At 35.8% G+C, this 16,694-nt stretch overlaps 1 protein-coding gene across 4 annotated transcripts in view; it reads left to right on the forward strand.

The window, feature by feature from the left end:
• SH3RF2 (SH3 domain containing ring finger 2) overlaps nt 1-16,694 on the forward strand; it is a 126,930-nt gene that overhangs the window by 96,988 nt on the left and 13,248 nt on the right. For all 4 annotated transcript variants that reach the window (XM_072400916.1, XM_072400915.1, XM_072400914.1 and 1 more), the window contains exons 5-7: nt 70-384; nt 12,207-12,304; nt 12,487-12,657. In XM_072400916.1, coding sequence (XP_072257017.1) covers nt 70-384; nt 12,207-12,304; nt 12,487-12,657 — 584 coding nt within the window. The remainder of the gene's footprint in view (nt 1-69; nt 385-12,206; nt 12,305-12,486; nt 12,658-16,694) is intronic.

Here is a 16,694-nt window from a genome sequence, read left to right on the forward strand (position 1 = left end):
TACATGCCAACATGGATATTGGCAACATTATATTTAGCCAAAATATGATTATCTATATTTCAATTGCAGCTGAATAGCACTGCCAAGCAACTTCTGGAGTCAAATAAACATAAGAGGAAAGATGCTAATAACAAGGCCATCACCCCATCCCCACTGAAGAAGTCTCCTTCCAATATTACATCTGAATCTACAACAATGCGCCACGTTCCGGAGGGCAGAAGGAAGAGGCAGTTTCTGATTACAAGTGCCCTAAATACACTAAACAAGATTGTACATTCTCCGTCAGGAAGGCAAACTCCAGAAATCAGCATGCCCATACTCATCAGTTCAAGCAATACAGCAATGATTGAAAAGGCCAGATTCTTGTACAATACACCCAACCAGGTAATGTGCCAATATCTGTTTACTAGTTCAACTACCCTTTAAAAAAAGTAGATTCAATAAGCTGTGATTTTCAAAAGTGCATTTTTTGTTTTCTAGGGTATGTTTTATACCCCCAATTTGCTTTTATGTTTTTCATGGTTGGTAAAAGAGAATATGTATAAAGGACACTTTACAATGATACAATGATCTAGGAGAAACATTTGAAAATAATTTAAACAAAACTCCTTTCCTTTTTACCTAATTATCATTACGATCATAGTCTGCCTTTTGTTGTGTAGGTCACAGAGAAAACATGCCTAATATATCATCACAGACTTCATTTGCCTAGGTCAAACATTTCTTGGGGAAATTCCAAGATTTATTGGTATATTTTGAGTTTGCCTGATAACATCTTTCCGATTAACACAGATCTATGGAATTTAGATTGGCTGCTGATCTTTAAGTCCCATAAAAAATCTGGGTCGATCAAAAGCTTGATCTCATTAGTGAAGCTGGGTGATCCAGCAAACCTGGAATGGTTTTCTTAAAAGTCATTTGCTATTTGCAACCAAATGTTTTCAACCCTGGACTAGATCCATTCCAAGTTTGCTGGACCACCCAGCTTCCTTAATGAAAGTGTATCTTCTCCAGCTTTGCAGAGCTTTAATAAATCAGGCACAATGTGTGTGATAAAAGGATCTGATCCCCCACTTTTGGGGTTGCAAATCTCCCCAGTATGGACAGACAGAAAAAAAAAAATAAATTGATCCTCCTTCGTCCGGGTTTATTATGCCAAGAATTGAGCGCAACTGTGGTAACATTCAATACTGTTGATACCCAAGATAAACCAAGTTCAATGTAACTTCCACATGATTACTAAGCCAACAGGTTGGATTTATGATTTTTGAGCTAAAACATTTTACAGTACCAGGGATTCTACATTTTGCTTTCATGCAAGTCATAACAGTTAAGACATTAAAACTGAATGACAGATTTGTTAGGCGATCTCACAACCTGTAATTATAAACAAGTTATTTTCACTGACTTTTTATGATGGGTGTACTTCTAATAAAGCAGACATATAGCTTCAGAAAATGTAGAAAGCAATAAAAACATAATTGAAACAAAAGAAATTTGTTTCAAATTAAAACAAAGGTTATCATTTTTCAATAGAAGACAGTTATTTATTTTTAAATATTTGTCAGCAGTTATCAGGGGAATACAGGTGTTTTCTATAGTTTTATCATCCATATCACTCTGCATACTATTAGAGTTACTGAAATGAGAGAGAAAAGGAATTCGGATATTATTTCTGATTCTCAGAGAAAAAATGAAAAATGCTTAAATCAATATTTTCAGTAAATCATTTTATTTTGCCCCCATGGTTTATTACTATATGTTGTACCACTAATAATTTGGCACTTCTTATGTACCAAAATATTCCTTGCAGGGATTTGGATGGAAAAAGTGAAATGAAAAAAATGTGAAAATACTTAATTCAGCTGGCAGGAGAATTACTCAGCAGGGGGAATGTGTGGATTTCTGTTAATTAACATAATTATAGCATTACTTCAGTTTCAATAAACAGGTTTGTCTATTATAAGATACATGCTATCTAATCTTCATTGTTATCTCCTCCTCCTCCAAAGAACAAATGGAGGTGGTCAATTATAGGGCTCTCAGATCAGGGGCCTAAAGGATCATCAAGGTTGTAGAGCTGTTGGGTTTTAGAAATTCGATAGTTAATTAATGAACGCACTCAAATACAAGACAATCAAAAACATGGTCCGTGAGGAATGGAGTATATAATAAATGGCAGTACCCATGTTCCATTGCAACAAGTTACCAGTTTTCAAACAAAACAATTATGAGCTACACAGCCAATACCAGGATGCCATATGTAATGCAATCTTGATGGTATATAGACACACTGCTCTCTGGAATGGTGCCCCCAAATACTAAGGGGTTCTTGTAGAATCACTGTGTGCAGAAGTTATCTGAGCCATACACATCTAACATGATATTATTCTCCTTCCACTATTTATCTGGCGAGCAGCCATCTGCTTTAAGCAGCTTAGCATCCCTTTTGAACTAACAAAAAAAATTGTGATCAATAGAAATTAAATTCCACTTAACTGCTTATTGTTTTTATACACTAACTTAGAGACATAGCTTTAAAATAACGCAAGACTGGGTAATTAAACATTTATTTATTCATCCTTTTAACACAAAAAAAAACATTCTCAATAATTGGGTATATCAAAGTATCATCATCTTTACCATACGTTACCAGTTGCAGCCCAATGCCTTCTGCTGGTTATCATCTTCTGCTGCTACAGTTGCCAAGATGAAGTGAGGCAGAATGGCAGAATTTGGGGGGTTAATAGGCAGCTGAACTGTCTGGTCGATTGGCTTACTTCCTAAGCTCAGCTAATAGGTGTTGCTGGAAACCACAGTTACGCTGTAAGACTTCTAATTTCACGCTGGCAGCTTCCAAGGCAGGGAGGACAGCTCATCGTTTCTATCTACCCAGAACAGCTTAGGATGAAATATAACACAGCACACCACAGACAGACCGCTGTGTTTAACATGAATAATGCATACACAATTATGACATAGATTAACCACTTTTAGACCTCTGTGGGAGGCCAGAAGGAATAGTTTTATTTTGTAAACATGAGTTGGCCTATGTTTAGTACTTGGCAGATTTAGTTCACTTCTGATCAGGAGTTCCCTTATGAATCAGTGCTAATAAGTGAGATCAATTTTTGACCTCGGTTAATGGCAGATTTTCTAAAGTGCCTGAGCCATTAGCGGCCAGTAATGATCATTTTCATGACTGTCCATTAACGAGTGAAGCAGAGTAATGTGACTGCTCAAGGTATATTACTAGTGAAGAAATTAGGGGATCCATAATTCCAGGACCGTCAAAGACGACATTCTACACATAAGCTGCTTAGGGTGTTGGCATACAAGTCTTGTCATGCCACATAAACCACAAACAGGAAATGGCACCACACACCAAAAGGATTGTCCACTTAATTTTGTTTTGACACTTGGATTCTATGTGTCTTTTTTAAAGTATTTCACTCCTGTACAGTGGCAGTCAAATAGAAACAGTTAGGGACAGCATTGAAAAGATGCATGAAATGTGATCACCTTTGAAGTGCTATTCACCAATGAATTTGATTGAAAATTTCTTTTTAGTTTCAGCAAAGCTTTAGGGAGTCATAAAAAGAATCATAAAAAACCTGTGAGCAAAGTTATTTTGTTTTGTGGCCTATATTCTTGGTACTGGAAAATCCTATATAGAATGGTGAATTTTCATTAAATAATTTTTTTATTATATATATATAGTACTTTTTAATTATTGTGTGTGTGTGTTTTTTTTATCTAGATTTGTTACTGCATTAAATCTAATGGTCGGTAGGATGAGGGCAGAGTGCCATTCTCATTCCAATGACTCTTAACTGTTTACCTGTTGGTATAAAATTACCACAAACATAATGAAAAAGAGCAGTAATATATGCACATCCTGATTAAGTAATAGGCAAACATGGCTTCCCCCATGTATCTTTATATTGTAATTAATATCTATATTTATATTGTTAATATCATTTTCTCTCCCAGCCTACAATGTTGACCACAGGTCCTTCACTGTCAGTGGATATATTGACAAGGAGGTGGCCACATGATGAAAAGTGGTTTAGGAGAAGAAACAGGGGAAATATTTACCCAAACTTGTTTTTGTAGCAATAACAGTGTTTTCACCAGAAAAGTGGAAATAATCATTTGGTAATCTAAAAATGACATTTTACACACAGAAATACTAAATGGGTGAGGTGGGTCTCTGTAAACAAGCATATATTGCAACCAATGTTTCTGGGGAAGGGGGTATCGGGAAGACTAGTGGGAATATATCCCAAGTGAAAAAATGATTAAAAGGTCTTGCAAATCGCTTAAGAAGACAGGTAGATTTAAAATATCTGTATATAACATTAATATAAAGTTTATTTATGGAAAAAACCAAATGCTTTCTTTTGAATTTTTTTAACTGAGACATGTTTCCACAGTTCCCCCGTGACCATTCCCACCCCCTTGCCCCAAACAGTTTTGGAGAGAAAATCACACTGTGGGGTCTATTTATAAACCAATAAATCTGACATTCACTGAAACATTTCCTGGTAGAGAACCTTCCAGGCTCCATGTGTTTCAATGGCCGTAACTGATTTTCCACCAGGGAGGGTTTAATGAATATCTGATTCATTGCTTTATTAATGGAACCCTTTGTGAAGAATAATTTTAAATCTTTTAAATATTTTTCTAGTGAACCTAACAAGCTTTTTAGAGACACATACTGCAGATAACAAAGAAAAATTGTCTGTGTTTGCCAATGCTGCTTTTATTCTTTTCATATAATGTACCATGAGAATACATGCATAAAGAAGCAGCTATGTAAAGGGCCACCTTGACTTTATAGACCCAGAAACATTTGCCCCTCCTGCATTCATTGTAGCTAATACCTAGGTTGATGTGCTGGTTGGATACAGAGGCATTACCTTTACATCCAAAATATTATTCTATATTATCCTTCCATAGTTGTTTAGCAATACTTAGGTGAATAAAAAAGCTTTTAATACATTTATACTCCATCTGTTTTAGAAAAGTATATAATAGAAGTCTGACATTAGCTTCATTCAACATCCCTATATAAATAAGATGGTTTGCTATAGTTGCCATATGTCATAAGGCTATTGTGCCATTTAGCAAACATAATGCTATAGCCAGGTTCTTATTTTTAACTTTGTAAAAAAAATGTCTTATCGCAAGTATTAGTCTTGAAAATGTCACAGTCACATAACTTTTATTTATTGGTTCTACTGTCACAGAAGATACAGTATCTCAAGTTCCAATGCTCCGCCACGGCTTTAGTGTTATTTTTAATGCGCTCTACCCGTGTGAAGTGGTTATTTAAAATGTCTGAGCTGTGATAACGTTGAAGTCGGAGGAGTAAATACACGTTTTCTAGTTATCAACTAGGACAGACTTATGTTGCCAGAGGCTTTGTATGTTATCTGGAGCTCTTTGGGTCCAAGAATAAAAATGAGCTGGGCGACAAACATGCTCAGCTCCCACTGTAAACATTTATTGTAGAAAACACTCTGCTGCATGGAGATATTTTGTATTATAGAAATGTAAACACATGTATTTGTTAGCTGCTATTTTTGAGTCTTAAAACAAATGATGTGCTCTAATTAGTTATGGAGAAACAGATCTGATTGTTAGGTGTGTATTTTCTATTTGACCATGCATATGTAATAAATGGAAAGTCATAAACATCACCAAAATATTCACTGACCACAGCATTTAGAAGCATATATTATGAGCAGAAGGGTAATAATCTATTCTGTGTAACAAGCTAAAGGGTTAAAAGGGAATTGGGATTTAAAGCCCAACTAAACCGAACATTGAACAATCAAATTCTAATAGCAGTCTAATAAATCAATACAAATGGTATGGAAGCGTGAACACAATTAGAGTTTCATCATCAACACTAAATCTGTTGCACGCTACACTGCAGCTCATTCATTTAATCTCTGTATTTAGCCGATGGGTGGGTCATTTACAACCATGTGTCACCCAAAGTAGGAAGAACAATAGTTGCTAGACTACATTTTTGTAGTATTCATGTATTACAGTAAAAACCATGATTCCCCATCCTCTTGTAGACACATGGTTTCTACATCAATGCACAAATGCTACAAAAATTTAGTTCATACGATTTAGGTGATGAAACCTCAACATGTTAACAGTTTTTTTTTGCCTGGACTGTCTCATTGTCTGGCTGCCAGGGCCATGTACCAAAATCTTTGATATGCCCTCAAGAAGATCTATTTTTTCAACTTCCTTGTTAATACCTTTTTGCCCTCCTCTGGACCAACTATGTCTTGTGGGGTTTTATATCTGGGATAGGATTATTTCCCTAGTGGTTGAACTTGATGGACTTATGTTTTTTTTCAACCTAACCTACTATGTCACCATGTAACTATGTAATACCAGACTTTAAAATATAGATATAGCTCATTGGTGAATCTGTCGTTCCCTAACCGTAAAAAAATACCCCAAAACCTTTCAGACATGACTAAAATACCCAGAATTATGCAGAAGAACAACATGGTTTCTATTGCAATCCAAACAAAGGAAAGTTTCTTGTTGCTTATAATAACTGATCAGACTAATCAGTACATTTTTAGGCCTGGTCTGAATTAGCATTTGGAAACTGATCACTATTCATACTTCTTTCTAGTGCTGTACTTAATTGCATTTATGTTTTTATCTGGGATTACCACTGTACAGTTCTAAAAAGAAGTGAAACACACCAGTGGGAGACTCTAAACAAGCACACCTATTATCAAGACCCTAGGCCTGCATGAGACCCCCTGTATGATTCCCTGGTATCAGTCTCAAATCATATATTTTAAAGTTGTTATTAATAATTTTATAACACAGTACCACAAAAATGACAAATTATATCAAGAAACAGGTGCATAGGTTTTGTGCTGCTTAATCTTTTGCAAATTAAAATCCTAAAGTCTTGTGAAAAGTGTTTCTTGTAATTGCTAAATCCTTTGCAGATGTATTGTTAGAAGCACATTACCTACTCTTGAACTATGTAAAAACACAGTGGAACACCAGCTCAATTCATAATTATTTGATGACTATTATTTAGTACAAAGGAGTAAAAATATCTGTTTGTTTTAAGTGATAAGGAAGGTTTATCAAACTTTATACCTTCTTTCTGGTGGCAATTATGTCAAGTTCAGGAATTGAGGGAATATCTACACCAGGGACAAAGACAATAATAAAATCCAATAAAAGTTCTAACTCCTTTAAACTTTTTAAATTTACCATGTTTAGTCATATAACCTCTCTTGTGCTTTTTTAATGATATGCCACCAGTTTGTTCTTTAATAGTATATCAGCATAGATGTCACCAACTAAAGTGCTTCTTATGGATGAGGATGTGGGCTGTGTGAAGACACAGAATTGTAGGCTTTCATTGCATCATCCTACACTGATTAGAAGACAAGCTGTAAGATGTGCACTGATACAACACATAATATGGTGGGCACACTTGTTTCTTTGGAGATAAAAACACAACTGTTGGCTCAATTTATGTAAACAAAATATTATAAAATACACATATATTTTTTTTGTATCAGTGATTCTGATTTCCTTTAGGTAAATCTTATTATGCAAAGAAGTGATACATTTTTATTCATGTTTTATTTTGTGCATTTTTTTTTCACAGAAATTTGAGTCCTTCAAGAAAAAGTTCTTTAAATGACCCTAATGTATTTTGCTACATTTGTGGTGAATATTCTCAGCAAAAGCAGAAAAGAAACATTACAGAATTTGTGAAACAAGCAAATCTTTCATATTTTGGTATTAAACTGGGGGACCAAGATAGGTATTTGGCTCCCCATATGGTATGCAAAACTTGTGTTGAGTGTCTACATCAATGAAGAATTGGAAAACTGGAAATGGAAAACTGAAAAGTTTTACATTTGGTGTACCTATGGTAAGGTGAGAGCCCAAAAATCATCATAATGATTGTTATTTCTGTGCTGTGAATGTAAAAGGTTTGAATCGTTACAAGAAAAATAAGTGGGGGTACCCTGAATTGGAATTAGCAAGACAACCTGTGCCGCATGGTGCTGATGTTTCCATACCTGTGTTCAGTACACTCCTTGATATTCCTGTATCGGACATGGAGGATATACAGGGTTTGGAGTGTAATCCAGGAGTTAGCAGTGGAAGTGAATATGAAGGAAGTGTTTCATCAAACCAGCAGTTCTACCAAGAAGAGCTCTATTATTTTATACGTGACCTAAGTCTGTCAGAATAAACATCTAAACTTTTAGCATCCATGCTAAAAGAAAGGAACTGTCTGAGACTGGAAGTTAAAATAACAGTTTAATGGACAAGAAAGGTTACACTCCTACCATATTTCAGTGAAGATGGAGACTTTGTGTACTGTTGTAACATCCCTGGACTACTAGTACCAGAATACAAAGCAGAAGACTGGAGGCTTTTCATAGACAGTTCCACTTGAAGTTTGAAATCTGTTTTACTGCATAAAGGCAACTGCTATGCATCAATTCCAATTGGTCACTCAACAAAACCTAAAGAAGAATATGAAAATATCAAAATGGTCTTACAAAAGCTTAGCTATCATGAACACCAATGGTCCATATGAGTTGATTTAAAAATGGTGAACTTCCTACTTGGACAGCAAAGTGGATACACAAAGTACCCATGTGTCATCTGCTTGTGGGATAGTAGAGCAGTGAAAAAGTGACATGGCCTCCAAAGCAAAACATGAAAAGCCAATGGTTGACAAAGAAAAAATCATTTTCCGTGCACCACACATACAGTTGGGATTAATAAAGCAATTTTTTAGAGCTCTGAACAAGGACAGTGATTGCTTCAAATACATTTGTAGATTCTTCCCAAGGTTGAGTACTGAAAAATTAAAAGCAGGAATCTTTGATGGACCCCAGATTCAGAAACTGATAAATTGTTCAAATTTCAAAAGTTACATGACTGATACTGAAGCTTCTGCCTGGCACAGCTATGTCATGGTTGCCAAGAACTTCTTGGGTAACTATAAAGCACAAAATTATGAAGAACTGGTACAAAACTTGCTCTTAAACTTTAAAAATTTGCGTGCTACTATGAGGAGGTACACATCCATTGCCATTTGCATAACCTTCCAGAAAACCTTGGCAATTTCAGTGGGGAACAAAGGGAGAGGTTCCATCAAGATATAAAGATGATGGAAGACAGGTATCAGGGCAGATGGGATAGTCACATGATGGCAGACTACTGTCGGAGCCTTCAACGTGAATGTCCTGATCATCAGCATAAAAGGAAATCATACAGAGTTTTTCAATTATTTGCTTTGGAAAATGCACTTGTGACTGTGTTATGGTAGCCTGTTAATTTTACCCTGTGTTGCTGCAATATCTAGATCTGCGCCCCAAATTTTATAGGCTGTTCTGAAAACAAAGAAATCTTACTGTCATGATGTGTTTCTATATTTGCAAGAAAAAATAACTTACTACAGACTTTATTCATGGGAAAATTATTTGATTGTATCTAAGATTTAAAAATGTAAAAAGAATTTCCAGAATACACCTCTGGGCCCCGATGCAAAACATTATTGATGGTCCTTCCATGCCTCATACAGCAGCCTTTGATTATTGAATTCTACATTTAAAGTTAGGTAGAAATGCATTTATAGGCTTTTTAAATGCAGACAATATAGCATAACAACGATGAAGGGATGTTTTGTTTTTTGGATAACTTAGCGCACACTGGTAAATTCTGGGGCATGAAGTTAATCTGATCCCTTTGACCTTGTAGGCCCAGGAATTATAATGTCCTGTAGCTAATTTTATAATTTGTACACCATTCTATATTTGAATATTTACAAGCAAGTAGGAGTCAAACAATTGCTTACACTTCACTACTAAATGAAATAAACCCTGATCAGAGATTTTCACAATCTGCCCAAAAATAAAAATCACTTGTAACATTACCTAATGCATAAAACTGCCAAATCCTGTTGTTCAAAAAAACCAGAAACCCAGTGGCAAAACGCTGACTCAAAGGGAGGTCCCACTAATTGCAATACTTTGAAGTTGGTTGTGAAGTAGGAGAGGCTTGTTTGAGCTATATCAGCTACAATCTTTTCATATTACATAAATGTCTTAAAGACTGGATCCACCCTATCATTTTCATAGAAGCTAATTGTACATGTACCTAGGATGGTTGCCAATTTTTACTTTGCTATTAGTAATGGAATAGATTCTCCTTAAATGTATAAAGGTAGGAAAAGGATTATAAATTGTGGATAAACCCACCATACAGTGTAATTTTTCCTTAATAAATGGGTCAGCCCACCCAAAACTACTTTTATTTGTTTCAACATATTTTCACCTGTTTATATAGGAGCACTTTTAGTAAGATATCTGCTCTCAGGACAATGTCATACAGGTGATACATTGCCAGTAGAGACTCATGCAGGGGAACATTCCACCAAATTCTATGGAATCACTCACTTACTGGTCTGTAGTTACTTGGTAATGGCTTTGCTCCCTTTTTGAAGATAAAGATGACTTTGCCCCTTTGCCAACCCATTGGTACCAAGCCAGTGATTAAAGAGTCTCTAAAAATTAGAAACAATGGCTTTGAAATAACTAAGCTCAGCTCTTTGAGGACACGTGGATATAATATATCAGGTCCTTGTGCTTTGTCAACCTTAATTTTGCCCAAATGTTTCTCAGTCATATTAATTTTGAGCCATTGTGGCTCATTTAAGTCAGTGACAGCAATTTGCACTTCAGCTCTGCCATTTTCTTTTGTGTACACAGAGCTAAAAAAAAGTGTTTAATAAATCCACCTTTTCTTTATCCCCAGGTACCAACCCTGAGAAATCCTTTAAGGGGCCTACATGCTCAGATCTGATCTTTTTGCTATTTTAATTAAAAAAATTTGGGGGGTTTGCCTTACTTTACTTCTTTCTGTCTTTCAATCTGTCTTTCATTTTGAAGTTTTGCACATTTTATCTCCTTTTTACACCTTTTGGTATATTCTTTATAGTTTTCAAACGAGACGATCCTCCAGTTTTATATTTTTGGAATGCACTTTTCTTATTTTTTATGGCTTTTTTAACATTTGCTGTGAGCCACATAGGGTTTCATTTTAGCCTCTTAAACTTATTACCCATTGCAATATATTTTTCAGTGTGCTTGTGTAGAACAGACTTGAAACATTCCCATTTTTGTTCTGTGTTCCTTAAAGACAATATTCTCTCCCAGTCTAGGTCACAGAGAGCCGCCCTTAATAATGGAAAATTTGCTCTCTTAAAATTAAATGTTTTTATCTTTCCTGTTTTTGCTTCCTGTTTACAACTTACATTAAATTAAATCATATTATGGTCACTGCTACCTAGATTATCTTTTTTATGCACATTGGTTATAAGCTCTGCATTTTTACAAAAAACTAGGTCCAACAGAGTATCATTTCTAGTTGAGACTTCTATAAACTGTACCGTAAAATTATCTTGTATTAAATTCATAATTTTCCTCCCTTTTGCTGTACCTGCAGTGGCATTACCCCAGTCAATGTCAGGGTAGGTAAAATCTCCCTTTATTAAAACATTACCAGCTTTTGCAGCCTTTTCTGTCTGTGCTAGTAGTTGATTCTCTATTTCTTCCTTAGCACTAGGGGGCCTATAGCAGACTCCAATAATTAACTCTGTATTCAGCATCCCCATATTCAGCTATACCCATAATGTCTCAAACTCATCACTTGCTCCATCAACGATTTCTTCTTTCACATTCACTTACAGATCACCTCTCACATACAGACAGACACCACCACCTTTTTGTTTGACTCTGTCTTTATAAAAGGGCGTATATACAGGAATATTGACAGCCCAGTCATGTGAAGAACAAAGCCAGGATTCAGCCACCTAAGTCATAATGCTCTTCATTCATTAAGGCTTCCAACTCCCCTATTTTGTTTGCCAGACCTCTAGTTGAAAGAAATTGGTTTGCGCTTTATACATTTTTTTGCATTACTTTGGATCAACCTGGTATTTAGTTTCAGTAGATGCATTTTTTTTTTCATTAGGCTTCCCTTTTTTTAAAACATAATAATATGTATTGTAATTTTGACATTGTATAAGTGTTGTTTCTGTATGCGAAAATATTCTTAATATGATACAGCTCACATTATCAAATAGTGATTTTATCTCATGTTTTATTTCATAGGCTAATGGCTCATATTACTATACCACAGTGGGTTCACAAGGGACAAGTCCATCACTAGTTGCCATTCCAGGTGGTCATCATAATATTTTAGCCAACATGTGAGTATAGGTATATTTACTTTAAACCAGAACTAAATTTCTGGAATTTCCATATTTACAGGAAAATGAGCCAACCCCTGGACATTGGTCTGGTCTGATGGGAAAAAAGCTCAAAAAATTCCAATATTTAAACTATAGATTTTTGCAACATTTCTGTAACATTTGCTCCTTTCTTTTATTAGGTGTATCGCTGTCCATCCATATACAGCTCATGGACCAGATGAAATCGCTCTACAAAAAGGAGAAGGTATTCGTGTTCTTGGAAAATTCCAAGAAGGCTGGCTCAGAGGAATCTCACTAGTCACAGGAAAAGTTGGTATCTTCCCTAGCCATTGTGTTCATCCAGTATCAAGGTTAGTATTGAAATAAATATATTATGGGCTTGATCTATTAACGCTTTCCAAGCCTGGAGCAGAAAGGCTATCATGGGAGTACCTGGGTGATCCACCATCCTGGAAAGGATTTCATAAAAATAGGAATTGCTTCTAGTTGGCAGATATTTTTAATCTTGGACCAGGTTCTGCCATGGTAGTTTATCTTCTCCAGTCTTAGAGATTTTTAATAAATCAGAGCTGAGTTACCACATATAACTACATTCAAACAACATCTTAAAAAAGAGATGTTAAAAAGAAATGTTAATAGGAATGAGAAAAATGTAAAAATTTTATCCTAATTATAGATGTAAAGTCAAATGTCTGCCATAGGAATAAAACATCTGTCTTTTTAGTCTTGAGATTCACAAAACCTCACCACACAGCATGACCAGGTGAATAGCAACACTTTTTCTGGTAAATTTAGAAATACAGTGGTGTTATCTTTTCACCCCCATCCTGCTAACTGGGCATTGAGGATAACAGCAGCAGAATAATATGGTCATCTCTCTGCTCTCTTCTCTTTCCAGCTTGCTGCTTATCAGCAGAATTGTATACAGATAAACATAGCCAATGTGGCTCTTCTCTTTGAAGGATGCATTTGAACATTAAAGCTAAACATCATGCGAACTGAGAATACATTGCAGATAATGCATTTATGTAGGTTATTAAACCTGACGAATGTTTTGATTTGTATATCTGTTTTCCCAGTCCTAAGATCTGCCACACAACATAGCCCTGTCTGGCTGAGCAGGAGAAATGATTATTTATCCACCCACCACCCCTTTAGTTCAGGCAGGTCTATCCAGTTGAAATCAACAGATTTTTAAAATTTGTAATAATGAGATTAAATAATTATAAAGGCACATAAATGGGAAACTATCAATCTGTACTACAGTTATAAAAACAGCCTTAACTTCTGTATAAAAGCTTATCCCATATATAAATCATTATTGCCTGTCTATGCTGCAGTGCTGCCCTGTATAACGTCCTGCATGGTCCAGCACCAGTCCTCTTTCAGGATGAATTATGTCAAGGATTATTTCACTCACTCTCTCAGCATCATTAGGCCAACCCAGGCTCACAGAAAAATACTGCAAAGAACAGCGCAATGTTATGATGTAAGCACTACAGTATTTAGAAAGAGAAAACATGACATTTTGTGACTAAACCAAAGATATAATAATGTCAAATTTGTCAAAAATAATGGGCGAGTGGGAAGTGGAATGTGGGAGGTGGTTCCAACCTTGAAAGGCTTTCTAACATACAAAAATGTGAGACAGTAAAAAAAATAGCTTTGATGAAAACACTACAATAAAAACATAATTTCCATTTCACATTAGCTCTTTTCACAGAGTTCCAGATAAAAACATTGCAGATTTAACATTGGGATAGATTCATTTTCTTGCGTCACTTCTTTTTTTTCCAGAGTTCCAATTTAATATACCTGGAAATATTATACTATGGAAATAAATTTGAACTTTGGTTGTATCTGGACACATCTTTCCTACACATAGTTTGTTGTGAACAATTTATTTTTATAAGTCTGGATATATAAATGTTTAAAAATGAACACAATACTAAAGCTTTTAAACATTCTGTGAATTGCTAGAAATGCTGTTTTACTAAATAGCTTTCATGTTACATACTAAAATGTACAGAAATTACATACTGAGATTCTGTAATTATACATTCAGCAGTCACGACGCATGCTGTACCTAATGTCATCCTGTTTTCCTACACATTGTTATAAAGGTGTGATTGTGAGAAAAATGAGATCTACTTTGAGAAAATGCATATGGAAATGTGGCTGAAACATAAAATCAGTTAGAGGGAAAATGCATTAGTTCACTTAAAGTGGTTACATTAGTAGTTGCAGTTCTGGATGGTCATAATATATTACATATAGCTAATACGAGGGGCTGTAACTGTAGATTGTAATTGCAGCAACAGTAATGGCAGAAAATGCCTTGAAAGCACCAATTCCGTTTTAAAGAGTGGCACTGTGAAAATCTGGAATTGCTGTGTGATTTTTTCAGTTTATACCTTATTTGCTGGATCCTTAAAGAACTTCATTTTAACATTTGTTTTTACAGATATCACACACTCTTGGGGATTTGTTGGCACATAAATGAAAGTAAAGTTTAGCATCATTGTTCATTTTCAGTGTGTGTGACTATTTTGCCCCACAGCTTTTATTATTGAACTTTTATATTAAACTGGATGCATTTTGTGTAGAATTATGATCTGTTTTCGTCCCATTGACAATTGTCACTGAAAGGGAATATATTGGTAAACCAAAGGTTAACAGTTGTCACCAGAGGTGAGGGAAAATCTTCAAGTTGGAAGACAGCCACCCCATAGCTGCCATTCCTACAGCTTCCTGACAGCCCTAGCCACCATGTTCTTTTAAATGAAAATACAAACTTTTGGTTCCTTAAATGATCAGTTGGCAAGTTGAAGTAAACTGCTCTCTAATGCAGTGTTTACCTTGTTGTACATAGAACTCAACACATCTGTGTGGCATTGCCCAGTGACAGGGAGAAGGGGGAAGGTGGTTGTCCTTCCCTAAACTCTTATGTATGTATAGGAGCTTTTTGTATGTTTTTAAGCTGAAACACAATAAATTTGATAAGTAATTTTTAATACTGTGGTAATCACAATTATTGGTGAGGCACCTAAAACATCCCCAAAACATAAAACATTGTATTGGAATTCCTAAAACGCTGCCAAAGTGGGCCAATTTCAATCCACTTTGTGAATCATGCAGTTAACCTTTAGGATTATTGTTTCTGCATCTGTTAATAATTTAGGTTGCTTTATCCTGATGGAGGCATGTAAAGTTACTGAAATGTTTAAAAACCAGCCCTATGTGTGCAGCAGTTTTGGTGTGGCAGACTGGTCTCTTCAAAATCATTTTGTCCTTACTCTTAACCCATAAGTCCAGTGTTCAATACAGATTTTGTAAGAGCCAACATAGTAAGTAGATCAGACCTCAGTAACCAGTGTCTCTTGAATGGCCACAGGTCCTGGACAAAGAATAACATTCTGTGTATCTAAAAAGGAATGATAGATCACGTACAACAAGTATATTTGACCCTTGGGTGTAGCTTCCTGGTCATGCAGAAATGTGTCCAGATGTATTGATGTTTAGTCCAGGGGGTCCTGGAGACCGTTACCAGCATTATCTTTTGTTTGCGGTAGAAATGAGTGAATGTCAAGAAGTTACATAGGGTAGTTGACTTTTAAACTACATGTGCTGGGACTTTAGGGAAGGGGGAAAAAAAATTAGTAGAATGTGGTTGCTTAGTCATTGGGAAAGGGGAATGGAGATTTCATTTGGCACTATTTACCTTGTGTAGATTAGGTGAGCCCTTTCAAGATTAAATGTGCACCTAAAGACTTCTGCACTGGAAAAAGACAAGTAGGATTAACTAACCTCATAAATGATAATCATAAGCTCCACATCATGATACATGAAGTTTATACAAAAATTTTTGTACCTGAAAGAAGCTACCGTATTTTTCGGACCATAAGACGCACCGGACCATAAGACGCACCAGTTTTTAGAGAAGGGAAATGAAGAAAAAAAAGATTCTGAAACAAAGAGTGTCCTAAAATATTTTATGTGCATTAAAAACCAACATCACAGTCATAAACACATGTAATGAACCCTGTAAAGTAAACAGCAGCATTTAGAACCATTATTAACAAATAAAGTCAGCAAAAGACAAAATTACTGTAAAACACAATAACGAGAGACTTCAGTAAAAAAATAGAATAAAGTTGAAGATTTACGGTAAAGGTTCTGCTCGTTTTATGAGACCCCCCAGTAATCAAGCACGGCATCCAACGGAGGGCGGAGTTTAACCGGGCACGGAGGAATAATTGGGGGAGTGGCCGCCGAATTCTTACGGGCACGGAGTCTGCAGCCGGCAAAGGAGTGAGGGTTACGGGTTGCGGTATGCTCACCGCAGTGGAGCAGTTACCGTACGGCGCACCTGGGCTGACATGGAGGC

The sequence above is a fragment of the Pyxicephalus adspersus genome, chromosome 2 (assembly GCF_032062135.1).
Source record: "Pyxicephalus adspersus chromosome 2, UCB_Pads_2.0, whole genome shotgun sequence".
Lineage (NCBI taxonomy): Eukaryota > Metazoa > Chordata > Amphibia > Anura > Pyxicephalidae > Pyxicephalus > Pyxicephalus adspersus.